This window comes from Phyllostomus hastatus, unplaced genomic scaffold (assembly GCF_019186645.2).
Source record: "Phyllostomus hastatus isolate PE091 unplaced genomic scaffold, TTU_PhHast_1.1 phas_scaffold_1066, whole genome shotgun sequence".
Classification (NCBI taxonomy): Eukaryota; Metazoa; Chordata; class Mammalia; order Chiroptera; family Phyllostomidae; genus Phyllostomus; species Phyllostomus hastatus.
Window position 1 is genome coordinate 21,755,152 of NW_025334004.1, and position 27,585 is coordinate 21,782,736.

The following is a 27,585-nucleotide window of genomic DNA, read 5'->3' on the forward strand; positions in this document are numbered from 1 at the left end:
ACTCTAATTTGCACACTTTATAAATCTCATATTACTAAAGACTTGGCCAGGCTCTTACATTAAATAATAATGCATTTCAGCCTTCGAAATTATTTTGTAGCAGCCCTGGCCAGGTGTCCAGTGGGTTACAGCGTCTTCCCCATATGACAAGGTTGTGGGTTCGATCCCTGGTCAGGGCACACACAAGAATCATCCAGTGAATGCCTCACTGTATACGCACAAATGCATCCCGAGTAGGAGCATGTCTAGCACGTTGTTTTGCTGGAGCCAGTGAACTCCCCTCGAGTTGCACCACGTTCTGTCACTTTCCAAGTTCTACTCCGAACACATGGATCATCTCTGCCTCACTGGACAGGAGCCCAACATTGTACGTATTTGTTCACATTCCGTTTGGCTGGTGGTCCTGGGACCGAAAGCCAAACAGTGGTGCTTCTGGTCCAGACTGTTACCACCGAGTGTGTGTGCATGGGGTGGGGTGGGGGTGGGGGGGTCTTTTCCTCTGTAAAACCTGAGGGCTGGCTACTAGGAGACTCTTAATGCCACTCTCAGAGCTAAATGTTCTGTCCTGAATAGGAAACAGTGAAAACTAAATACCCTGTGCTTGTAACTCACACTTGCAAAACACGCTCGTTCCACCTAATTGCTCCTTCAAAAATCCCTTGTGAGACCCTCTCCATGCAGCACAGAGGTGGTGTGACTAGTTCAGTCTTGCCGCACTTGTGCGAGGGGGCCAGACTCCGTCCTAGGTGTACTGCCCCCCCCCCCCGCCAGCCCCCAAACTCCAGGCTCTTCCTGCTCTGTTCCTTTATATAGCCCTTTAATTTTGTTAAAGAAGACTACATAAAACACGCACAGAATAAAACTTGGGCTAGTGTTACTTTTCCTGGATCAAGGGCCGAGAAGCGCCCGTATGACAAGTCACACAGTTCAGGGGCTGCACTGTCATCTACACCGATGGCTAGGCAATGACAAGGGTCAGGACTTCCGTGTTCCAGTGTGGAAGCATCTGGACATTCCTAGAGGGTCCGAGCACCCTTATCTCAGAGCCCAGTCCCGTCAAGTTCACTTGGTGGTGTTAATGCTTCTCTGAGAAGAAGCCAGTTTGGAAGAGGCGTTGGTTGCCCACCCCCACCCCCTGCCGTGTTTTCCCTTCCTGGGCACGCTGTGCAGAACTGTGGAGCCCCAGTGTTCACCAAGGCGGCGTGCCCAGAGCAGGGGCTCTCAAACCGCATGTGCATTACATCACCAGGGGCTGATGACAGCGGTGTGCTGGCCACTGAGGCGGGGCCTAAAGTGCTTGCTTTTTTAGCACGTTCCTGGGTAGTGCAGATGCTGCTGCTCTGGCGAACAGGTTTGGGAGCCTCTGGGCTACCAAGGGCAGCCACAGCCACATGCGATCCCGCACAATGGCTGTCCCGCCATCCCCTGATGAGGGAGACGGGCAGCTCTCCCCCACCATGCACAGCAGTCACCCAAACAGGAGTGGGGATGTTTTCATCATTGCAACAGCAGAGAAATAATGAAGCACGTGAATTTGGCCTCAACTCTTCCAACAGTACTGTAGGAGGTGGGCTTTCTGGGACTCTGCACAGTGGGGACCGTCCTTGAGGAACCCCTGGGCTGTTTCTCTGATGTCCCCCAAGAAGTGCTAAGATTGAAGAAGCCACAGTTAGATGTTTGTAAACATTTCCTTACAAGTAAGTTGGACAATGGTTAAAGTTCTCAGGTCATAAACACAAGGGTGCACGTGTGTGTGTGTGTGTGTGTGTGTGTGTGTGTGTGTATTCTATTATCCAAACCTAGACTCTTTCCACAGCTAAAGGGGGCATTTGTATTCATTGTGAAGGGACTGTTGCAGGCAAACAAGGACCTAGGTGTAGGACCAGCCGGCTAACTAAGACCCCAGAGAGAAGCAAGGAGAAAGGTATCTATATGGTACCTTTGGTATGCTCTTACACAGTCACCTCACACCAAGGTCTTAATCTTGGCTTTGTGAGTTGAGGACTTTCTGAGGGTGTTTGAGGGCGGGTTCTATTCCTCCTAATTTTCAACCAACCTGAAACAGGAAGTGGCAAGGTGTTTTCCCAAAAGGCTGGAAACTGACTTTGCTCACTCATGTATTCATTCTGATCACTCCAAGTCCTACGTAGCTTTTACTCCAGTACAAGCCCACTGGTGTGGCGATCCTGGCATGTTTTGACACATGCTTTCCTTGGTACAGGCAGGGACGGCCACGAGCCAGGCATCAAAGGCTGACTCAGACGAGTGTTGCACGGTCCAGCATCACCCAGGGGTCCTCCCGAGACTGGCTTCACTCACGGGAGCATGGTCAAGGTCAACCTGCCCCCAACACTGGGTTGCCTCCGGCTCCTGGGAGGAGCCCCTAGACCCTTTCATGAACCGCCCTGTCCTGGGTCAGAAGACAGGAGCGGGCAGCTGATGAGACGGAAATGGCCCAGAGAACCAGTGCACATGATCCACAGCTTGTTGCACCCGTATGCAAAAACTGGAAGTTTTCATATAAAAAATACAAATTTCAGACAGAAATTTACTTAAAAAAACACAGGATCCAGCGACACCACCAGAACCGCCCGGTAAGGGCCAGGAGGCGAGGAGGTGGGGAGCAGAATGGAGTCCTGGGGGAAGGGGAGGGAGCCGGAGCCTCCGGGTGAGGCCAGGCCGTGGCCCAGACACTGCCAGGGTGGGGACCACAGTCAAGAAGACACCTCTGTGTTTGTCACAGGGGAACATCAGAGTGTGACTAAATGCACATGCACAAGACAGACTGCAAGGTGTTAAACAAGGAAAGACTAAAGTTAGTGAGCCCCTGAGAGGTTAGGCTCCAGCTCTGGCTGGTGTGACCCAGTTGGCGGGAGCGTCACCCTGTGAACCGAGAGGTCGAGGCTTCGAGGCCAGGTCAGGGCACACGCCGAGGCGTGGGTTCAGTCCCGGTCGGGGTGCACATCAGGAGGCAACCGATCAACGTGTCTCTCTGAAATCAATCGATATATTTTTTTTTAAAAAGAGAGATGAGTCTTCAAAATTCTTTCTACTTAGAGAGAGTGGTTGTAAAATTATAATTTTGCTGTGATAAGTGAAGGCCATGTTCAGGGGCAGCAAAAGTTGCTCAAGTGAAAGAAAACACGAATGCCCCAAAGCTCGAGGGCATGGTCTTGGCAACGGCAGCTCCCAGGAAAACCGGAGGTTCAGGTACAAAGCTCAGGGGGAGAGGCCGGTGGAGAACGGACGGGGTGGTCTCGGGTGTCAGGCTCCCCTGCACCCAGAGGCCCCGGAGGGCATGGCCGGGCAGGCGGGGGGCAGCCCTTGCACGGGGCGCACACTTGAGTTAAGGCTGCATCTGGGTGCTTCTGAAGGATCTGCAGATAACAGTGCTTTCACACTTGCCTTGCTTACCGAAAAGTCAACTACTGTTTCTGAGCAGTTACTATGTGTTAGTAGGGAAAATCAAACCCTTCAGTACATAGCTTCATAAACTGAATGTATAGAGATTCAACAGAAGCACCCAGTGGACAGGAAGTCTCACAGACACCCAAAGGACCTCTGCGACGTGAGCATGCGCTATGGAGCGCGGGAGCGGACACGCACCCGCCTGCCACTGCGAGTGCCCGGCCCCATCTCAGGAGCTCCGAGTAGTCGATGACAAAGTCACACTCTGCACGTTCTCACGTAGGTTTATGTCAGATGACTTCCCACAAGCATTGTAATACAGTTCTATGTCAAGTCAAAGAAGAACAATTGTTTGTGTAATGGCTTAGGTAGGAAACTTAATTACAAATGTAAGACATCAAGAAGATACTCACTATTTTTTTGGTTTATTAAAACAAAACTACAATTCTGTGCTTCTTACAATACATGAACACTCATAAAAATCGATCAAGGTTTCCAAATAAGTGCCGCTCACAAAATCACGCCATGTAATTTCACAGTAAAAGCAACTTTTCACACAATTTTAATGTTTCTCTGTGCAACAGGCAAATAGTTCAACACCTCCCATCAAGGCATTTCTGGGCTTTACGTGTTCAGAAATAAAGTCAAAATGCAGTCATTAGTTTGTATTAAACTCAAATGCCAGCTGCCAAGTCTCGAGTTCCTAAAAAGAGTGTTTTAAAAAACAGATGTACGTTCCAAATTAAGTCTTATAAACTTCAGGAATAGGTCCTGTCGCTGCTGAACACTAGAACCACCGGTGGATAAAAATCTATTGTACATTCAATTGTGCAATATTTGTATCTAAATTGGAATAAAAATCGTAATCGCTTACCCCAGTTAATCTCTGTTAGTTTTGCTACTTGTAGTGAAAAAGCCCGGGATGGCCAATGGCCGGCCTTCCCGTCAAAGGAGAGGCTCGAACCCCCGTCCTGAGGTTCTCCGTGCTCCCTGTCCCGAAGGGAGGAAGCGCACAGGCGTCCAACGTGACATCTGTGCGGAATCCACACGGATTCGGCCTTCGTGCCACCTTAGCGACTGCCCGGCCTGGTGTCTCCCGAGGGAACCCAGTGAGAGTTCCGGTTCCCGGAAGTCCCAGAGGGGGAAGAGGCCCTGGGGAGACACGTGCGGAAACGCTGGGTTACACGGGCTCAGTCCTCGCGGGGCCGAGCCTGGCTGTGCGGCCGTGCATGGGGTCTCGGGAAGAGGATCCCCGTCCACGCTGACGTCACCAGTGGCACTTTGTTCCCCAGGACCGCTGCGGACGCCGCACTCGAACTGCGCCGGGAACTACGGGAGATGCTCCCCCACCCGCCTGGGACTCAGGACGATCCCCCACGCAGCTCCTCCTTGCCCCTCAGGGCTCCCCGGGACCCCCTGGGCGGAGGAGGCTGGCTCGTGGGGTTCCCTCTCCTGGCGGGATGGTTCCACACCAGCTAGCTCTTACCCTGTGTTTCCCATAAAATTTAAGAGAGCAAAAAATTCCTTCCCCTCTTCTGAATTACTCGGGACACTCTCATCTGGAAGGAGTGCCATTTCCTCCTGTTTATTATTGGGTTTTTTTCATTTGCGTTTTTAACTTGACTCACAGTCTTTCCCTAGAAGGCATGCATTTCGGTTTCAGAGAAATGCAAGAGAGTAAACTGTAATACATTATTGACAAGCACCTAATTTGTCTGTTGAATCTTACATGGAAGCCATTCGCTTTTGGAAAAGAGTGAAAATAAATCTCTGAAGCGAAACTGCTACCTGGAAGCCGGACTGGGATGCCACGTGTGTTCTCGGCAACGAGGCACTGAGGATGAGTTGTGGGGACATTCGCTTGGGGGACAGCTGGCCTGGGGGGCGTGCCTTTGGTTGGGATTTTTCTTCCTTAAAAAAGGTTTTCAAAGCACCAGTTACTTACAAAAAAAGCATGCATATTAGTCTCACAGTGAGTTGAGTGGCGAGAGAGCTAGGGGATCACAGGTTGCATTCCTCGAAGCATCTGGTTAGATTTCCAGAAAACAGACCGACCTCGAGGGGAAGTGCAGCCGGAGAAGCCGCCGCGCCCTGCTCAGCCCGGCCAGGCGGCGGCTTTCAGCAGCAGTCGCAAGCAGGGCAGCGGTGCCCACGAGGAAGTCGGTCCCAACCCTGACGTCCCAGAGAGCCGAGGGCCGGTCTGAGGACTCCTGGGTCTTTCATTCAGGGGATGAAGAGAAGAGACTAGTGCAACGTGTGCTGGCCTAGAGGAAGAATACACTCGGGGACAGGTAAGCCTCCCTGTGCATCCCCGGACCCAGGACCCCCACTTAGGGAAATGAAATGCTACAAGGTGGAGGCCCCGCTCCACGCCAGAGCCTCAGCAACGATGATGACCATGGCTTACATGGTGCAGGCGTCCCCGTCAGAAAGGAACATAACCCCAGCGGGGGACCCGAAGGGGGGTGGGGGGCCACCACAGCCCCATTATTGCTACGAGATTATTTTAGACAAAGTGAAGCATCAATCAGTGTCCTGCCCTCTCCCCGCACACACAGAGTATTCATGAAATACGATTAGTGTTTACAAGACAAGCTTATGGAAGTACAAACTTCATTCTCCGTACTTTTATACTAAATGCAAAGACTAGATGCAGTATTCATTAGGAAAAGTTCCTCACTCCATGAGACCACGGAGAGGAGGAAGAGTGAGCTGCTGGAAGACGTTTCACTATCACATGATCCTCAAGAAACCACCACAATCACCACACTTAGCGAACACATGCGCTCCCCGCTCACAGAAAGGAAGGCTCCTGCCTATCAGGAACAGACAGGCTGACACAATGATCGGCTACTACGTGGCGTCGGACTTGAGGCACATAATGCCTCTAAATTTTTAAAGGGCCACGACTTTTCCTCAAAGCTAAAGGTCCACAATAAATGCCTTTGACAATCCACCATTCAGCAGGGCCCCCACCAGTGCTGCCCGCGCTGCACACCGCACACCTCGCGTGGGCACCAGTCACCTGGACCAGGCTCCGTGCACAGTCCTGCCCACGGCCCGTCGGGCTGAGCTAGTGAGGTCCGGACAGCTGCTCCCTGGCTGGAGGATCTCCAAAGACCAGCCGCCCCCGTGAGAGGCAGGCACCCCCTGAGGGGTGGGAGAGGAAACAGACATGAAACAGAAGTCATTCCTAAATACTTGCTGGTCAATAAAAACTCAGTGGCACTTTTTTTCCCATGAGCAAAATTGTTCAAAGTCAGTTTTCTGGCCAGGTTTGCCTTGAATCATGCCAGCCAAATTGTGCCTCCTGGCGTTAGCTGTCGATCACATCACCTCTGTCCCTGACCTCATCAAACACTGTGTTTTCCCGTAGTTCGTCACACCCTTTCTGAATCTGACTGCGCAGGACAGCACAGCGTGGTGCCTGGGTGTGGGGTGTGCCAGCCCGTTCTTTCGTGAAGCACGTGGGGGTGGAGGGTGTTCCCGTATAAAAGGTACCTTCTATTGACAAAGATAAAACTGGGGGGAAAAAAACAGTAAGTGGATGACTTAATTACTTTTAAAGGAAGATGAGCGGTTAATGAGAAAATATACCAGTGGATTGCCCGACAGCATTAAGTACACCACGCTAGATTCCGTTCAGAATACAACTACATTTTTTTGTCCTTCACAGTAATTAGTCCTTAACAGTTACACTTAAAACGCGAGAGTTTCATAAACTCCAGAATCATTTTTGAGATTTCACTTTGTAACCTACTGATTAGGAACCGCGAGCGCAGGCAGAGGGCCGTGCAGCGTCGCCTGCGGGCTGCCGTGCCGCCTCGGCCCGGGGAGCCCCCGGATCCCTGGGGGGAGAAGGCACTTGTCTTCCAGGAGGTCACGTGGTCGCGACAGGGCAGCCCAGCCACACAATGGCACCTTCCGCTTTCCAGCAGGGCCGGAGCCCGCGCCGCGCCGGGGCGTCCATGCCCCTCACCGGCCAGAGGTGCCGGCGCCGCCTACAGCACCACGAAACTCAGAAGGTATTCTAGGAGTCTTTGCCGGTTGCACTGAGGTAGGAAAGTGCTGCTGAGTTCTATAACGGACACCCGCTTTTGTTTGGTTTCTTTGAAAACCTGGAGAGGAAGTTTAGATTGCATTAAACACACAACAAAACGGGGCATTTCCGTCACCAACTCTGACCTGTGTCCCAGACCTCCCTGAAGCAGGAAGGCATGTGAACCCATACCCTGGCTTTAAGAGCACGTACTGCACGTGTCTGCGAGTGTGGGGGCAGGGGGGGCAGCCAGCACGTGCACTCCACAACTCGTGCTCGAGTAAAGTCGCCCACAGCCCTTTACAAAAGCCACTGCAGGTCCACAGGACACGCGCCCCGTGTGAAAGTCAAGGACAGCTGGGGACACTTCTCGCACTGCTGGTGAACACAAGGAAATAACTGGGAGTCGTGAGGCACAGTGAACATCCCCGCCAGGCTGCAGAAGCATCTCCAAACACACTGACACATTATGTACAAACAGTTTTGGAATGAAGCTGAGAACCAGCAAAATTCTGCAACTTCCAAAGAAACCTACCCTGATGAGCCTCACCTTCAACATGCCCCCACCCGTCCCCAGGAACGCCTCCATGACTAGCCCAGCAGAAACTGCTCCTCTGAGGGTGCCCCACCCCAGCGCACAGGGGGCTCAGACAGACTCGACCTACACAGAGAGAGAACGGAAGCTGGCACGAGCTTTCACGCTGTGAGTGGTGGACACTTACCCCAATATCCTTAAACATTTTCAGGGCATTCTTCACAAGACAGTACGTGGCACTCTCAGCTGTGGAGAAGAATAAGATCTGTCAAACGTTCAGGCCCAGCAAGCCCCCAAACCCACCCAAGAAAGCAGGGAGGCTACAAAGAGGATGAGGGCAAGTCCGCAGGCTGAGGTCAAGGTCGGACTTTGTGGCTGCGGCTGGTGACCTGTGAGGTCTCCAATGGTTTGCTGCTGCTTTAAACCTTCTGTGTCATCTTTTGAGAAAAAGGAGAGAGGAGAGAAGAATAAGGAGAAAGAGGAAGGAAGGAAGGGAGGGAGGGAGGGAGGGAGGGAAGGAGGGAGGGAGGGAGGGAGGGGAAGGGAGGAAGGAAAGAAGGAAGGAAAAGGAAGGAGAAATACCTAAAACATCCATCTTGCAGGGGTGTTGTGAGAGGCAAACGGGGTGTGAGGGAACCCTTTTAAACGGCGCAGATGGTCCCCACAGCAGTGGAGCCCGAAAGAGCACAGGTCAGAGGCCAGAGAACTCGAAACCCAGGCTGGCCCATTAACTAGCTCTGTGACCTGAACGGTCTCCTCATCTATAAAGCAAAGGGATGCTGTCGCTAGATGGAGATCCAGACCAGATCCATCTGTGTCTTCAGACAGAGATCTCTCCAGATAAGGATCTGGATCAGACCAACATGTCTCCAGACAGAACTCTATCTCTAGAGATCTCTGTCTCTAAAAACGATGCAAGGTGGTTTCGGTTCTAAGCCATAACTGTATAAAGTGCTACCCCCGGGCCCATCACATCTCTCATTCAGCCAACAACACAGAGTGCTGGCCAGGATGGGGAGCAGCCGAACAGACACCGCTGGTGGAGGTGCAGACTGAGCACTACCCGCCTGCGAAGCATCCTCAGGACCCACCGCGCCCTGTAACCAGGCAATTCTACCCCTAGATATGCACCCAACTTAATGTGCATGTACGTTCACCCAGAGACACACGCTCACTTGTGCGGAGCGGCACCATTCACAGTAGCTCTGAACGGCAAACAACCCAGGTACCCATCGAGATCACAGCGCATCAGTAGGACTCGGTATTCATACAATGGGCCACTACAGCGCAACAAGAACAAGCCAACAACGACGTGCAGTGCTGTCCACGAATCCCACAAAAGATGGGACTACGGAATGAGAGGTCAGGACAATTTTGCAAATGTTTCCCCCCATGGTTTCCTACAATGAGCCGATTCCGGTAATCGAACGATCATGGGTTTGCAAGGAGCCCGACGAGCGGCACACGCACCGTAGACGGCGATGCTTCTCTCCGCTCTGGTGATGAGGTATCTGTGCAGCGTCTGCAGGTACTCCGGCTCGGGCACGGGGCCGCGGAAGTTGTGGATGAAGACCGCGGCGGAGCTGTAGGCCTCCAGCAAGGGACCCAGGAGCCTCTGTAGGAAGGTGATGAACTGCTGGTGCTCCTTGGACTGGCTCACCTGGGCAAGGGCGGAGACCAGGTCATGGAGAAGGGACCGAAGAAATGACTCACTGATGGAGGAACTTCCCGGGGTCCCAGTAACTTCAGAAGGCGGCTCTCACTGTCACTACCCAGAAGCAGCCTGATGTTCCGTGTGCACAGAACCCCTGCCAGAAATGACTGTCCGTTTTAAAAAGCATTCTTTTTCATAATCGTTGACTTTTAACGTCTGTGAGGTTTGTGTTCATTGAGCATCTGGCTAGAAGAAACCGTCATACTTGAACGACATAATTATGACAATCAGTATTGTCATCACTGAAAATAGCCAGTCCCAAGGTTAGACTCTACCGGGCTGGAAGCCTGGCTCAACAGTCACTCAAGCGCACAGCCAGGTCGCATGACAAGACCACAAGATCAGCTCAGTCCCTCCCTGTCCCCACTTCCTGCTGCCCTGAACTGTCCAGCCCACAGTCCAGCAGAGGAAGGGAAGTGGCGGTGGTGACGGGGAGGCTCTCACTGTCCCCGCAAAACAGGCATATTCAGATAAGCTCCTCGGGTGTGTGCCAAGCTAGGTCACTGCCCCATCCTGGAACTAATAAAGCCCAAATGGAAAAATCTTCTAAATGTCACTGGGGATCTCCAGAAGCTACACCTCCCAACTCTGTGTGTATGTAAAGGAGGGGTGTCATCCCACTCCAGAGAAGTAATCCACTTCAGGTGTTCAGAAAAGAGCAGTCGTCATTATTCATCTCTAAAATGACAAATCAGACAAAACTGATTTCTCTAAATCAGGGACAATCGAACTTAAAAGTCTGAATTTCCTCCTGTGATACAATTTGTATTAATCAAGGCAAAGAGCTGGAAGCATAAAATTTTAGAAGGGATGGCAAGACCGAGAATGCTCAGCAAGAGCAGCCGGCCAGTGACAGCTGGCTGCTGACTTCTCCACCGTAGCTGGAAGGCACTGCCTTGCTTTGGCGGTGACCGAACAAAAACACCGCCTCCTTAGGAGTGAGGGCAGGTGTGCAAGCAGGTGTGCACACAGGTGTGCAAGCAGGTGTGCGTGCAGGTTGCACCTGTCTGTTCTGGCAAGAGGGTCATGAAGGCATCGACCAGGACATTCACTTTCCTGAATTTGCACTTGTTTCCTTTTCCATTTAATTATACTCACAATTTAATGTATTAATTCAACCCCAACAGTTTGCATGCCTTTATTCAGTAGGTCGAAAGAGCTGCAGTGCTTTGTGGGTACTTTAGCTGTGACTAAGCCACCAGAATCCCACCTTCTTGGGAGCCTCATTAACTAGTGGCAGCCTCGGCCTCCACCCATCAGTGTAACGTCCACCAGCATTCCTCACCCAAGTACCTTCAGGTAGCAGTCTCGCTGCTCCTCACCGAAATCACTGTCTTCATCTTCTTCATCACTCCTCCAAGACAAACGTTCGGGAAGCTTCTTGTCCCACTGCTGCTCAGCAAGACCGGGGCTAATATCTTCCTGATCGTCCTGCTGTGCCAACGAGATGACCAGCAGTGAACCGACGTACACGGCACACACCACACGCCCCGCCGACTGGGCCCCGGCCACGCAGTTTGCTGGCATTCCCTCCCCTGCCCTTCTCCGGCTGGCCCTTCACAGCGCCAATCCACCTCCCTTTCCAACCGCAGAACCACTCAGGAAATGGCAAGGGAAGAAAGGAGGAAAGAAGGGGTTGGCAGAAAGCTACCAGGCACATCAACTAAAGATACCTGCACCCTTTCTAAACTGAGATCTGCTTCCCCAGGTCATAAGCACACTGCTAAATTTACCACAATGAAAACAAAACCTCAAAAGAGAAAAATGTGCTTTCTCAATGCGCTTTCACTTGCAAGTGACAAGCACATTGAGAAATAAAACATCTCATCACACAGAAACTTCGGGATGCCTGGAGTTGAGTCCAGACACATTTTACACAACAGCAGTCACACAAAAGGAACCAAAATATTAAACAACCCCAAAGGACATTTATCCTCCTCATTTTGGTTTTTCTCTTCTCTTCATCTGGGTATGTCAAAGGTAATTATTGGCTAATAGAACTGGTTGTTATGTTGGTTAAAATAATTGGTAGAAAAGACAAGGGAATGAAGAGAGAGAAACTAAACAAAGGCAGATAAAGACAAGCTATTTCTCTTACCTCCGCCACTGTAAGAATGCCATACTGGATAAACCTTCCTACTGCCTCATGGCAAATTTGGTAAAATGTCTGGCAGGGCTGAAAAGAAAAGACATTTAACTGTCAAAGCCAACGCACTGCACTGTTACCTACAATCGCCAAGACATGGAAGCAGCCCAAGCGTCCATCAATAGATGAGTGAATAAAACAACTATGGGACGTTTACACAATGGAATACTACTCGGCCATAAAAAAAAAAATATTTTACCCTTTGCGACAGCACAGATGGACCTGGAGAACATTATGCTGAGTGAAATAAGCCAGTCAGTAAAAGACAAATACCATATGGTTTCACTCACATGTGGAATCTAATGAACACACTGAACTCACCAGGGAAATGGGGACAGACTCATAGATGGCGAGCAGATGACAGCACAGGTTGGGGGGGTGAGGAGGTGGAAGGACTGAGCAAAGAGGAAAATGGACCCATGGACATGGACAACCGTGTGGGGACTGCTGGAGGGAGGGGGAATAAGGGGACTAAACAGTGATGAAAAAAAATACAAAGATCGCCCTGGCTGGTGTGGCTCAGTGGATTGAGCACAGGCTGCAAACCAAAGTGTCACAGGTTTGATTCCCAGTCAGGGCACATGCCTGGGCTGCAGGCCATGGCCCCCAGCAACCGCACATTGATGTTTCTCTCTCTCTCTCTTTCTCCCTCCCTTCCCTCTCTAAAAATAAATAAATAAAATCTTTTAAAAAATACAAAGATCAAATCAAAAATATAAATAAAAATAAACGTCAATGTCAGAGTCCTACACTTCTTTTGTTAAGAACAAAAAAACAGTGTACAAGGTAGCTGCTATGTACTTCCATGATACGAGCTACTGGGCACGTCCACTGGGCACGTCCTAAGACTTCTGACGCCCGCCCCCCTGATAAATACCCATGGTCGTGGGAACAGCCCTGCAGAGACCATGCCCACCTGCACGGCAGAGCCCCCGCCGTGGCACCACCTGCGAAGGCGCTCCCAGCTCAGTCTCGCCCCCTCCCCCAGTGGAGCCAGGCCTCACGGGGCTGCTTGTCAGGCCCTGCCACCTACTTCTTTCCCTTTACAAGACGTTTTCTCCCTAGAAGCTCTCGTGGAGTAAATGTGGTACATAACGGTGGTGCACGAGGAAACACAATAGTAAAATAACTCCACCAGACCCAGGAGAAGGACGAAGGCAACCTTGGGAGCCTTATCCACCCTCCCTGCTCCCCATCCCCCGAGGGCCACCAATATGCCACCTGCAAAGGCCACCATGCAGGACAGGAGGGCTGTGCTCGTAACACTCATACTCATTCACAAATGTCCCACGACACACTCGTACAAGTGGATGGGAGAGAACACTAGACTTTAAATAAAATATGAATTCTATCTGTTGGGTTGCTTTGAGGAAAAAATCTCTCTCTACTGCTTAATACGTATGCCTCATTATAAATGCCAAGGAGTGCTTGAAAACAACATAAAATGCTCCTGAGTACTGCTGGGCCTTAGTTTCCCCATGTGGGAAGTGAGAAAGGGTGGAGCACATCTGCTCTTCAAGGCTGTTCCTGCCTCTTATCTCCTGTGTTTCCACCATCCACGAGCGGCCGCATTAATTATTTACGAGCCTCTGACCCAGTGCCTTCTGCGAGATAAGAGCTCGGCAGCCTTGGGTCTGACCGAGGCAGAATGTGGCGCAATCGCGGGTGCACGACGGGGTCACCGGGGCAGTGACTCCAACAGCACGCCCCACACCCGGGCAGCAAACAACAGACTGCTTTGGAGAGCAGTGGGACTGGCAGGAGAATGAACGGGAAGCCTCGGCCACAGGGCGAAAATTCTCTAAGAGAAAAACAAAGGTGGCTGATGTCCATAAAAATGCTTAGGAAAAAGAGAACAGGCAACACGAAAATCTGGTACTTACAAGAGAGATGGTGCCTTCGTTGGACAGCAGGTAGCACAGGCTGGCCGCCTTCCGCACCAGCTGCTCCTGGCTGATCAAGCTGGGGGACCCGCCAGCAGGCCCGCCCGCGCCCCTCTTGTTCTGGACTGCGTAAAGGCTGCAGGCTGAGGAAAGGAAAGCATCGGTGAAACCAGCTGCCTTAGTGCGCCAAGAAAAACTTCGACTGGCTCGGATAACTTGGATAACCTCACCAGGTTGTTACGTCAGAAATAATGATCTGCGCCCTGGCTGGTGCGGCTCAGTGGATTGAGCAACGGCCCGTGAACCAAAGGGTCACCAGTTCGATTCCCAGTCAGGGCACGTGACTGGGTTGCGGGCCAGGTCCTCAGTAGGGGACACGTGAGAGGCAACCACACACTGATGTTTCTCTCCCTCTCTTTCCCCACCCCCCTTCCCCTCTCTCTAAACAAATAACATCTTTAAAAAAGAATTATCTGCATTTCCCTGGAGAAATTTCAGTCAGCCCCCTGCAGGATTCACTTCCCATGAGTCCACGTGATCCCAGCTCTGCCAAATGCCCTCCCCGGGGCCTTCGGTCCCCTCCGCTCTCCTTCTCCACTGCCCCCCTTGGTCACAAGTGAGCCCCCACCACTCACGTCACTGCCATGGGAACGGCTCCTCTCACCCGGTTTGTCAGCTCCTGGAGAGAAAGACGCCGCACCTCTCTCCCTGAGTCATCGCTATCAAACTACGCACTAACTCAAGAACTGCTTGTTGAATAGTCGATGTGAAAATGAGCTATAAGTAGCAATAGAGCAGACTATATTTTTATTTGAAAGCTAAAAATGCAGCAACGCACTCCCTCACACTAGGGGCTACTGTCCAAACAGAGGCAGACGCCACTATGCGTCTTGGGCCCTTGTGTGTTCTGTGAGCACGTCCCAGGGCCCGCCGCACCTATGATGGCCTCCAGGAGAAAGACGTGCAGCACCCCGTTGCTGTAGAAGTTCAGCTCAAAGACGGATGGGACGGTCGTGCTGGGAGTAATAAAAAACTCATCGTTCCGGCTGGTGTGGGTGATGGTGACGCAATTGCCCAGCAGCTGGATGGCATGTATGACCACGTCTTCTGAATTTCCCGAGAACCCCAGGTCGAAATCACGAGCCAAGACTTCCTCCTTCATCACAAAGAAGTCCTCCACCAACGTGGAGAGATCCACTCCCTACAGAAACAGGCAGAAATGGTCTCATGACAGCGGAAAACCTACTTCCCGAAAGGCCGAGGGGCCTTGCGAGGATTCTTTTTTCCTTTCCTTGGCCTTTCTGCAGCTGCCTGTAGGCACACACAGAAAAAGGGCCAAAGCACCAAAGCAGAGAAAAAAACTGGTGGAAACGCTGGTCCCCCAGAACGTCAAGAAACCGGTACCCCACACCCAGCATTCGAACGCCCGACAGCGCGCGGCCACCCCCGCCGGCTCACGCCGCCCCGCCCCGCCCCACGGACACACCTGCCTGTGTCTGTACAGCAGCAGGCAGGCCACGATGTGCGTGGACATGATGGCACAGGACTTGCTCGCCGCTGGAAGGCAAACACAGACCTTTAGCTGCACTTTTTTTTTTTAATATAACTGAACATTTTTTCAAAGTCCCTAAATCTTAAATAGGAGTATTTACAACTTACAAGCCTTCTACCACATTGCCCATAAAGGTGATTTATCAGGAGGAAGTGACCACATTATAGCGTGTTCTGGGCCATTAAAGATCATTGTTCAGCATATAACCGCATTCAGTCTAAGGCAGGCCCACCTTCCATGCAGGATAGTGGAATTCAGTTACTGAATGACCGAGAGACACCTTTATGGAAACACCAAGACCGAAAGCATAAGCCTGTCCTGCAAGCCCCACAAGGATACCCTGTTGTCCTGCACCTGGACTTGCCCCTGGCCGCAGTCTACTGTGCTGTAAGTCTACACCCCTCCCGCAGGTACTCACAGAGGTGCGGGGGAGGGGTGGCTCAAAGTCAGAGAAACTGGGTTCAAAGCCCAACCTCTACACTGACCAATGTCATGACTTGGGGGAAGTATCTTAAATTCCCAGCCTCAGCCTCCCCTCCCCCCCGTAAATGGCAACACTGCCTAGTCCGCCAGGCCACACAAGCTCAGAAGGGGCTGGCCCACCGAGGGCCCCACCGTCACGGTGCTCAATGCATTTCTGTGTCCTCTTTCCTGCTGGCTCTGAGGCCGGGAAGAAGGGGACAGAAATAAATCTGAGAATGACGCTAGTCCATAACCCCATACTCTGAATTTGTAGGACATTATGATCATAAAAACCAAATAGGACAATGCCTGTGGAATAATCTGAAATAAACACCATTTGTGAGTTTTCTGAGATAATGAACTCATGAATCCTTCACTCACATTGATACTGTCTCTAGTGTTTAAAAAACAAAACAGTACCCAGAAATATATTTATAGCCATTAAAAATGGTTGTAAAGCTTTTGTTAAAAAATAAATAAATATTTGTGTTAGAAATGGGAAAGAACACAATTATAAAACTGTGAAAAAGATTTTCAGAGACCAAACAGCAACACCCTGGTTACTTGGTAGTGGGTTTTATCCCTATTTCCCAATTTCCCAGCATTAAGGATGTACTGTTCCCGAATTCAAGCGCGGGAGAGAGACGCGTCAGATGTGCTGGGGAGGGAATGCCCTGGTCCAGCAGGAAGCAGGACGAGAGCGGCGAGGGTGGGAGGAGCCACAAGAGGCGCGGAAGCCTCCACCCAGTGTTGGCAGGCCATGCTGCGACTCTGACCTGATGGGCAGGGGGGCCCAGAAAACGGAGGGAAGGTCCGACGTGGCCTGCACACCACGGGGGGGCCACGAGGCTGCCGTGGGCCCACAAAGCGGCCTCTCCAGCCGGACATGGCACTGCCATCTGGAACTTAAGGAAGGCTGCGTCTGCGTTCAACTCGCTCCACGTAAATCGTCTGTGTACAGCCACCCCCCACTGAGAACAGCAGAAGCTCTTTAAGTGCCGAACCATTCATTCCACAGTTAAATATATGTATCCCCCTGGCTAAAAACAAGGTTTTACACGTGGCAGTTCCTCGGTATTTTCTGATAACCAGTCCCGGGGTCAGAGAGGAAAGGGACATGCAACTGTAAACCTAGATGCTGTACTACTACAGGTTGGCTCAAGGAAACAAATTTGAGAGCAGGAGAGGAAACCAGTCACTTTGGTGATACGAAACGCTTTGTGAAGCATGAGGCCTCCTAATCATCGGGCCCTGACGAGACGTTGCCCTCAGTCACCTCGGACCCCACAGTGCCGCCTTCCTGCCAGCGACGCACCCACCGCCACCTAGGACTAGGTGCTGCAGCCTGACGTGGAACCGAACCGGGCGGACCGGCTCCTGCAGTGCACGTGCCCAACCCGAACCGCAGGACGGCAGGGCGCCTCCTGCACTTACTGAAAAGAATGTGCTCGGCCAGGTTGGCGATCAGCCTCCTCCGGAGCGACTCCTCATCTGCATTTCTGGACTCGTTGGTGGACGTGTCTGCACCTTCGTCAGCAGCATCGCTGGGTCTGAAAAGGTCTCTTAAAAGTCAGACTTCTGCAATCACACTCTCTTACAGAGCAAACTACGTGGGCCTAAGGTGTAAATGTATCAGACACTGTAAATTACTACAGATTCTACATTTAAACCACAAATGTAGTTCGGGGGGTTCTTTTCCTTCATGATATACTCTGTTATGTGTAGTACACTCTCCCGGCCAAAACACACCCTTCGGTTATAACCAAACAGTCTATTAGTACATCTATTCTAAAACCCACTGGCTAACAACGCGCATGAAGCAAGATACCTTATTTTTAAATGTTTATGAAAATCTGACACTTGAACGCATTAAAGGAAAGGTTTAATATTCAGTTTCTCTAACACGTTAAAGGGAAGGTTTCACATTCAACTCCACTAAGGTATGATTAATTTTGAATTCTGAAAAATTCACACGGGAAACCTCTGGCACTGTGCACTTATGTACAATGTTACTATCTAGGTTACCATCTAGGTTACTATCAAAAAGAATTCAGGTAAAAAGCACAAGTCAAACAAGAACTCCTGCCTGATTTCACAAAATCAAGTAGATTTATAATGCAAATAAATCAAAAGCCTCCAAACTATGAAAGCACACCGCTTCAACATCCTTCAGAAAGCCAGGGGAGAGCCCTGGCTGGCGTAGCTCAGTGGATTGAGCACAGGCTGGGAACCAAAAGTGTCCCAGGTTCGATTCCCAGCCAGGGTACATTCTTGGGTTGCAGGCCATAACCCCCAGCAACCGCACATTGATGTCTCTCTCTGTCCCTCTATCTCCCTCCCTTCTCTCCCTAAAAATAAATAAATAAAATCTTAAAAAAAAAAAAAAAAAGAAAGCCAGGGGAAAAGCCGCTCAAGCTAGAAAGTGGAGACCAGCACACGCATGCTCCTCTTCAAGTTGCCCTGCACCTGAGGGAAAGCTGCTTTCGCGCTCCACCCGCTGCACTCCAGTCACCTGGGTGCAGCCACCCCACTGAGAACAGCAGAAGCTCTTTCAGTGCTGATACATAAAAATAATAGACACTTGAAAGTTCAGTGAATACGCAAATCCCCACAAACCTCACCTTGAAGGAAGTATGGCTGGTAGCAGCGCTTGTTCCAGAGAGAGTGGGGCGGACGCGGGTTTCTGACTCTGGCTTTCTAAATATTCCTGGGGAAGGAAAACATTCGCTCTCATTGTCTCGTTTACATAAACATATGTAAAACATATTCAATATTCAAAAAGTAAAGAGGGAGTTGTTGCATAAAACGCGCCGAGCTGCAGAGCCAGAGGGGTACTCTCCTGGCCCGAACTACCTCCAGGAGCCCAGTATAACCACAGGGTGCCGTCACGCACCAAGTCTAAGAGTTGGAAATACAACGAACAGGATGCTGCCTCAGCAAAATCCCCTTTATACATTAAAGGGGAAAAATGAACTTTTCTCACATCTTCAAAAAATTATTTAACATTTCCAATATTATTATTAGTGATAACGGACATAACCAGGCTTTTTAGAGGAAACCGGACAACCCAAGGGTCACGTAACAGTCAAAAGAACCTCAACCCCAAGGCCAATCACGGCGAGACAGAGACGCTGCGCCATAGCTTTAAAAGTGGTGAGAAATGCGGACGCCCCTAAACCAAAAGCCCGTAAGGCCAGAGAGCATCTAGCACAGCAATCAGAATCTTTTAAAATGAAACCAGGAAATGGAACAGGAGGAGAAGCAGGACCATTACCCATTCTTCTCCTTCTCTTGAACCAACTCAAAAACCTCCGGAATTCACAACTGCCGGGACCTCGGGGACCCAGGGGGCCCAGGCTTCCCCATGAGGACGACCCCACCCCCCAGCATGTGCAAGTCCTGGATTCCACGTGGTCGGTCAGAGCATCATCCCACACTGTCACCTGTGCCCAGCTTTTAGGGGTCATGTCTTGACAAATGTCCCCAAAAAAGCAATTTTAAAACACAATATAAAACACTGGTATATTATATAACAACATGCAAAATTCTCATGAATTAAAAAAAAAATAGCAATAAATGTTGAGCCCGAAATCTCCCAAAGTCAGGTATGTACTGGCCTTGGTTAACAGGCGTCAGACAGGTAGAAACATGTAGAAAAGGCCACTCTTGGCACAGCCCTCACTCTACAGGAGAAGGAGCTGAGGCGAGAGAAGTGGGAGCAGAGGCCGCGCCAGCGCTCTGAGTCAGCGTCCTGCACCACACGCTCACCTTCAAGGAAAACGGCTGCGCGAAATCCACCCGGACGCACCCGTAGTTTTTCCGCAGCATTCTGATCACGCCTCTTGCTATGCTCCACAGGCTCTCGTTCTTCTTCGGTTTCCCCTAAATTCCAATTTTGGAAGAATAACAGGGTAAGAAATAAAGCTCACAATACGCAAACATTCTGTTAGCCAAAGAACAGAGTTTTTGTTTCCTTTTGTGTTTATGGAAACTAGAAGCTTGTGTTAAAAAAAAAAAACAACAATGTGTGGACAAGGAAAGTAAGTATTCATTGATGAAGACCTGCCAGAAAATATTTAGCATGCAAAGGTTATAAAAGACATACTCATGTCATTGGGAGAGGTAATTTGGTCAATGAAAAACAAATCATTTAACACTCACTCAATAATGTCATTCACAAAAATACTACTGCGAGCTAATGAAGGACACAAATGGCCTCAGTTGAAGAGTTACGCATATTCTGTAGTTCTCAGATAAAAACAAGGTGTCAAAGAGGTTACTTATCTAAGGTCTGAGGATCACCAGAGTCCAGAGACTTCACATCAGACAGCTGAGTGTCAAATCCAGCCCCAGAGAGACCTTTAAGCTCATTCATTTAGTAAACCTTTACTGAGTATTTAAGATACATAAGGCACAGTGACAGCCATACACAATGGACACAGGACTCAGATATGACCCCACGAGACAGTCAGGTGAGTGGAATACACATTCAGAACAGACACCTACAAACACGAGGAGGAATTTCGAAACAGAGAGAGACAGATAATAATCCAGGCCTATCACTTAACTTTTAAAAGCTACAATTATCAAGTGCCCTTGAGCTTCTGACGCATTTGGCGCAGTTGGCTTGAAACAGGTACCTTGCCCAAGACTTCCACACTAAATAAGAACAAAACTAAATTCCTCTGGACCTCTCACAATGCCGGCAGGAATGGTGAGCTGGTAAAAGCATTCTGGAAGACTGTTTGGCAGTATTCGCCAGAGCTGGGTGCACGCAGGCTTTAGGACCCAGCAATTCCACTCTTAGGGACGTGCCCAATGGGAGGCACACACGTGGCCATCGAGAGAAATGTACACGAGTGATCACAGTCACAAACTAGAAACCAAACTGATTTTCCGCAGCAGCGCAGATAACTGTGGTATACTCATACACGGGGACACTGTGCAGCTGTGAGAATAAACAAGCTCCAAGTGAAGGCAACCGCAGGGATGAACCGGCTGCACAGACCCCGGCTTGAGCGAAGGAAACCGGATACAGAAAGACCACGCACGGCACAATGCCGTTTCCATGGAGTTCAAAAACAGGCAAAACTAGTCTAGTCCTTAAGAAGCCAAGATAAGTGGTGACCCTTGAGGGGACAGCTATGGGAGGGGCACAAGGGGAGTCCCCAGGGTCCTGATCATATTTTCGTGAGTTCAGTGCTGGGCTGTATTCACTTTGTGAAAATTCAAGGGATGTGCTTATGATTTGTGCATTCATTTTTCTAAAGCTATTATACTTACTTCAGTTAAAAGTTTACAAAAGCATTACTGCCATTCCTTAATTTAATTTATAGTTGCTTTGTCACCATAGCCCACCAGTCCTTCAGGCTTAAATTAAATCCGCACACACAAAGTAAGCCCCGGGGAAAACAAGCCACACAACCCCCCCCCCCCCCCCCCCCACTAGAGATGGCAACTCAGCGCTGAATGTTCCTCCACTCCCCAGTCCCACCACAGAGACAACCCTGGCACACCAGACCCTGTCACCTCCCCGGGTGTAGGCAGGCACCACAGCAGCACCGCCACCCGCTGACACAGGAGATGGAAGCCACTCACCACACCCACCCACGCCACGTTTCCTACAATGCTTTACAACAAGGTGGCACCAAACACATTCCTAATTAATGGGAAAAGCAACGGACTTGAAAGCAAAGAAGATTTTGGACAGGAAGTCCTCTTACCAGCTGTTCGCCATTGTAGTGCCCTTCAATAATGCGATCGTAGGAGATCCCCACAGGTATCACCAGGATGTCGGGGATGGTGTTGGTGCGCACAGTGTCTACCACCACGGACAAAAGCCCTGCCCGCGCGCAGGAGGTCTTTCCACTCCTAGAGCGAGTGCCTTCCAGGAAAATCTCCAAGAACTGCTGCTGTCGAAGCAGCTCAACTACGTGCTGGGATAGAGGAGAAAGTAAAACATGAGTTCGAGACCACCGGTCTTAGAAAAGGGTCGGCAGAGTTGAATCTTAAAAACACACACACACAATTTCGCTACTGACAAAATATTTTACTCCCGTAAATAATGACAAGACAGCTCCTCTAATGCTATGTTTTGGTGATCACAAAAAATAATCACCAAAGCCATACCCAAGCAATAACCAATCAGAGAATTCCTCAGACAACTGTTACTGAAAATCTCAGTCCAGCCCGTTTCCTCCCGCGGTGACAACCGCCGCACGGCTGTAGGGGGGGTCGGCGGGGACACGTACCCCGTGCAGCAGAGCTCTGTACAGAACGTCCTTCCGTCCGTCTGGCGTCTCATCCATCCGCCGTCTGATGAAGAAGCCCCCGAGCTTGTGGATCAAGGTACTAGAAAGCCAAAGATGCGTTAAGTATTCACCGAGAAAACGTAAAGGGGACACTCAAACCCCGAGTCACTTCAAGACATCTGCCATGCGAACATAAATCACATGCGTCGTTGAAGCTGCTGACGGTGAGAATGCGGCCATGTTCCCATTCTCCGTGATGGTGACGCTTCGGTCACTGACACCATTCATCGGTCTTTAGAACGTCGCTCCTCAGGCTGAGGCTCTACCCCGTCCACCCCGAGCCCAGAGCAGCCCGTCTGATGCGGCACCCTGCAACTTCGATGCTACAGGTTTACGTGGGTTATGAAACTCTGTTACATTTAAAACCCTGTCCAGGGTCTCGAGACACTGACGGTCAGACGTCCCCAAAGGCGCCTGTGGCACATGTGCCACAAAGTGAGCGTGCTGCCACAGAAGCCGCTTCGGAGAAATGTTCTCGAGTAAGCACTGCTCCGAGAGCGTCTCCGTGAGAGGAGGACAGCGTCCTCAAACTGCAGCCGAGCACAACCGTCTTTCAAAACACGGAACAAGAATCTGCTCCGTGCGCCTACACACTGGAGTGAAACCATTGTTTTTCACAGCCCCACGTCTCCTTCTGCAACACTGATTGACTTTTGATATGAACTTGAAATGTTCTAGTACTTACGTCAGCCTCTCCAAACTCAGAGACTCCTCCTACTCTTTCCAAAGAGAGGGACGTCGATATAACTAAAAATGTGAATATGTACACACAAACATTCGAGGTCTTCTATAGTCAGCATACAAAGACAACAGGAAGATGGTCCTAGAGCTTAATATCGCTCTTTGGGAGTAAAACTATGCAAAGTAAGTTCATAATGAAGGAGGTGAACCAGCCACAGAAGTAACCCTCGCTGAAGAGTGGGTTGTGAGCGTGTGGGCTGGCACGTGACAGAGGAAGGTGCCGGCGAACAGGCCCGGCCACCCACAGTCCGTCACGTCTGCAGGAACGGCGGGCTAAACGGTGACTGGGGCAGCTGCATGCCGAGGGCCGTTGGGTTACGAGAAACTGTCAGGGTTTGCAAGTACTGCCAAGAGACCAGGTGGAGGACCTGGAGAGGACGAGTATGTGAGTTATTCTGATGACGAAGGAGGCAAACCATTACGGGGCAAGGCTTCCCTAGAACCCCGATGTTGCTCCAAATCTAAGCCTGCCAGCGACTCTCTGATAACGTTCTAATTCAGTTTCGTGGCCCCTCAGTACTGGGAGGACACAGATATCACTCCCTGGGAAAGCACGTCTGCCCTGTGGGGTCACACACGCTGGGTGACAGCCAGCTGCCTGCCTGTGTTCCCCGTTAGATGAGGAGCCATCTGAGGGCAGGATCTAAGATCGTGTTCGCTCTTGCCTATGGCATGGCTGAGTGTCGGCTGACCTCATGAGTGGGCGGCTTCTTGTCAGTGGTTCCCGTGGTCTGCTCAGCCGCGGAACCACTGAGCTACGTGATTATGAATGAGCTCTTCGGACTGGGAGGCTGAGGATCAGACCTCGAAGCTGGCAAAGGTAACGGCTGCCACTCTGCGAGGCCCCACCTGCGCCCGACCTGCACAACCTGCCAGCCCACCTCCCTTCCAGTCCCTCTCTCCCTTCATCCCCTTACTCCCCACCGCTCACAGAGATGATTTCACTGATGCTTTATGCTTTGAAGTTTGAAACTGCAATTTCCCTAACCAGCTACACCTACTCTTTCCTCACCAGTTGCCCATCGGTGGACGGTCAGCTGTCCCGCCTACCCAGGTCCCTGGTGGTGAACACCCGGAAGTATTCCTCCCTCCACTCCCCTGCCCCTCTCTGGTGAGCCCTGCATCTGGACGAGCATTTGCTCTTGTACATTCAGCTTACTAAACACTTTTCCAATCGATGCCCACCTGTCCGATGGCACTGCTAGGCTTGTAATTGAAGCCTTCATTACCTTCTGCTTGAACTACTGCGACCGAGTCAGAATTGTTCTCAGTCCTTCTAATCCCGAATGAGTTTACAGATGCAAATCTGACCGTGTCCCTTCTCGAGTACAGGATACACTCTGAACTCTGGGCTGAGAAACTGTTCTGAGCTAGTCCTCACTGCATCTGCAGTCACCTCCCCAGACTCGACCCTTCCCGATGCATCCAGCATCCCAGACCTACTGAGTCAGCTGCTGTGGCCTAAACAAACCACGCTGTTGAGTCTCTCTGCCTCTTCACATACTATATCCTCTGAATGGAATACACTCCATCCTCCTGAAAACCTCTAAAACAGTCAATACACAGCTTCATGTGACACTGTAGTCATTGCAGGTTTCTAGCTCTTCGAAATTACAAGATGGATGTTATCAGGTATGGTTCTTCTTAGCTACCTTTATACCATCAACACCACCCCAGCTCTCCACCCTCACCCCCCTACTGCCAAACCTGATACAGTAACTTGCTATCTCATCTTTCTAAAGGCCTTGTATCAATTTGGTACATATTGCCCATAAAGTTTAGAGACTCACAGCTCACCAAGTGTCCCATATAACACACAAAATTAATGGTGAATGTCTTCATGCTTTTTTGTATTTTTCAAATTTTTCACCATGAACATGCATTACTTTTACAATGAAAATTAAAAAAAAAAAACTAACATCTTTACAATCATATGTTAAAAGGTTTAATTAAAAAAAAAACAAACACAAGTTCAGACCATAATCTTTCCCATACATCCAACGACGAGAGAAGCCGACCTCACCTGAAGATGGGGATGTTGAGATTGTTGCCGGAGGCGATGTACGGAGCTTTGATGTTGTGGCAGAAGAGAACGAAAGTGAGCAGCAGGTAGTCAATGTGGGACCGGTGGACCGGAAGAAATATAAGGGGCAGGTTCGTCTAGTGGAAGGAAAAATGCCCAAGGTCAAGTTCAATCACAGTTTACAATCTTAGATTTGGTTAGTCACTCAAACACTAGCTTACCAGTGACTCAGTCTTTAAAAACGTTTCCCAATAACACTGAATTCTCTCCCAATTGAAAGAATTCAATTGAATTCTTTCAATTTAATATTTAGCTAGCTAAAAAAAACTACAGAAAAAAAAATCAACGAAGAAGAGTAACGATGCGTTCAGGGTGAGTCTGTATCTCTGAGAGGCAGCTTAGGTTTTGGACTCAAGCCTGGTTCAGTTTGAAATCCTGGGCAAGTCACGTGTTAGCCACGACTGGTAAACATTTCTTCATCTCGGGGAGCCTTTCTTTCCTCATTTATAAAATAGGGACCATTCTACCTGATTTCCAGAATTGTCGCGAGGGAACTCACTACAGCAATCCTGCATACGGCTGGGAGGTCTCCCTTACCCCACTGCCCCTCCTCACATACACAGCTCCCGGGCGGGCAGCAATGCACAGTGGTAGACGAGAGAACATTTTCAAAAGAATTCTAAAATCACCCCACAAGCGCGGGGAAGATGGAATGACAGGTCCACATATGTCTTGCCTCAGTTGCAGCTTTAACCATCTCGAGTTGACCCTTGTGAATCTGAATGTTCCAGAAGAAGCTGTTGAACAGTTTTAGCAGCACCCATCCAGTCAGTCTGAAAGTAAAAACAAAAACAAAAGAAAGAGAAATGTGAGTGTGTGTATGTGTGAGTGTGTGTGTGTGTGTAGTGCTTGCAAGCAACTCCGCGTGTACATGCATGTGTGTATCTGAATTATGGAATCATACAGCCAACTTTACATGTACACTACTTATGAAAGTATCCATTTATTATGGGCGAAAATCTTACATTTCACTCTAATAGCACACTTTAGACTGGCGAATATTTCAGTGAGCAGAATGACAAGCAACCCCTCCCTTAAGACACGGGTATGTGAAAGCCAGCTCACAACTAGGGGAGAGAGCAAATATCGGCAGGACTGCTGTCATTCAACAGAGGATAAGACCCCTGAAAGCCTCCCACAGCGCCCCCTCCCACGGCAGCTGAGTAAGAACATAGGGAGGAGTCGGGTGTAACAACAGAACGTGTTAAACCATCTGGGACAGAGCGCCCTGGGCTGGGGAAGGAAGACCAATGGTTCGGTCCTGTCTGCTCTACACAGACGGCTCTTGTTGAAAATGTCTGCCTTGCCTGGCGGTACCTGATCATTGCTGGTGAGACAGTGGCAACCATTTCTTGCAGGATCCTTCTGGCTTTCTTTCTCACTTTATTGATGGCTTTGGACTGCTGCTGAGCCGAACCGTCAGGGTTTAATTCAGCAGCCACCTGGGCAATGGCATCTTGCACCCTGATTTGAAAATGGAAAGACAGGCAAGTCAGCTGGCTGCGCGCTACATTCTGTATTCAGTGTTTCGTAAACCATAGCTACAAATCACAAAACGAAATGTACCTTCTCTCTAATACGTGGTAACATGAGAGAGTAAGCTCAAGTGAAAAGTCTTTTCATTGCCTGCCCGTTAAATATTAAGGATATCATATTCCTAAAGCAATGAACCCCTGAGGACTCTGGAAGACCAATTTAGGAATTTAATTTGAATGCTCTGTGAATTTCAATGTTCCGGTTACTCTGTGAGACACACAAAGCTGCACTCTAGCAGAAGAGAGGAAAGGAAGATAATCCATTTAGGCTTGTATTTCAGAGGCATCCAAAACCCACTGCCAAAGTAGTATCTAATTTTACTTTCGAAGACCTAATTAGTCATTTGTATTCTGACTCTTTAGAACTATATGTGAAACTCCCTAGGAGGGATGCAAGGGGGACATAAACATTCACAAGTGTTTTCTAATCAAACCAATAATTTTCAAAGGCGGAGCTGAAGAGGAGGAAATCAGCACAGAACAATAGCAGCGAGGGAAAAGGGAAGACTCTGCCCGTCTGATAAACCCTCCACAGGAAGCAGGGAAGAATGCGTGCGGTCAAGCCTCCTTTAATCACTTCTAACATTCCGGTGTCTAGTGAAAACACCTGGGGGGAATAAAACACGCGGGAAGGTTTTTACCTAGAAAACAGAATATGTGATAATCCAAGGAGTTTCAAATAATTGTGTTTTCTCCTGCTGTTGCTACTATTAGACAACTGTACAGCACAACTCCACACAGCCCCACAATTCCTTTACACGAAAAGACCAGCCCCACAGGACACGGATCACCCCAAGTCTACTCTTTGAGTAGCGTTTATTTCGATCTGGCCAGCGATGTTTTCACAAGCAATTGACGTGATTATGACATCTCCATGATCAAATAGTCATTCATTCACTCAATAAATATTTGAGTACCTATCATGTGCCACCACTGTTCAGGCCTTAACGCCCACCACACAGGGCCTGCATTGCTGACCATCTGTCCATCTGTCCATCCGCCCGCCTCCAGCTACCCAAGTCCAGGCAGATGTGGAACATGGGCCACACCCATGAGGTGGAACAGAGACCAACCTTCTTCCAACCCCCCCACCCCCCGTATTCTCATGCCTGGTCTTTGGGATGATTCATTTCCCCACTCCATCGGAGCTCAGGCCAGTCTCTTCCGTTTGTAAGC

General features: G+C 49.9%; 1 protein-coding gene across 5 annotated transcripts in view; it reads right to left on the reverse strand.

Moving 5' to 3' along the window:
• Positions 1–3,817: 3,817 nt before the first annotated feature.
• The window catches only part of GPAM (glycerol-3-phosphate acyltransferase, mitochondrial), a 61,309-nt gene continuing 37,541 nt past the window's right edge, over positions 3,818–27,585 (reverse strand). For 4 of the 5 annotated variants that reach the window (XM_045853980.1, XM_045853984.1, XM_045853983.1 and 1 more), the window contains 16 exons: positions 26,192–26,338; positions 25,551–25,647; positions 24,815–24,951; positions 21,991–22,090; positions 21,463–21,675; positions 19,508–19,621; positions 18,361–18,446; positions 17,174–17,289; positions 15,212–15,282; positions 14,662–14,926; positions 13,726–13,868; positions 11,795–11,872; positions 10,990–11,130; positions 9,453–9,642; positions 8,170–8,228; positions 3,818–7,526 (listed from right to left, as the gene is read on the reverse strand). In XM_045853980.1, the coding sequence (XP_045709936.1) occupies positions 7,410–7,526; positions 8,170–8,228; positions 9,453–9,642; positions 10,990–11,130; positions 11,795–11,872; positions 13,726–13,868; positions 14,662–14,926; positions 15,212–15,282; positions 17,174–17,289; positions 18,361–18,446; positions 19,508–19,621; positions 21,463–21,675; positions 21,991–22,090; positions 24,815–24,951; positions 25,551–25,647; positions 26,192–26,338 (2,074 nt within the window). In that variant the 3' untranslated portion in view covers positions 3,818–7,409. The remainder of the gene's footprint in view (positions 7,527–8,169; positions 8,229–9,452; positions 9,643–10,989; positions 11,131–11,794; positions 11,873–13,725; positions 13,869–14,661; positions 14,927–15,211; positions 15,283–17,173; positions 17,290–18,360; positions 18,447–19,507; positions 19,622–21,462; positions 21,676–21,990; positions 22,091–24,814; positions 24,952–25,550; positions 25,648–26,191; positions 26,339–27,585) is intronic. The other variant, XM_045853982.1, reaches the window with a different exon arrangement.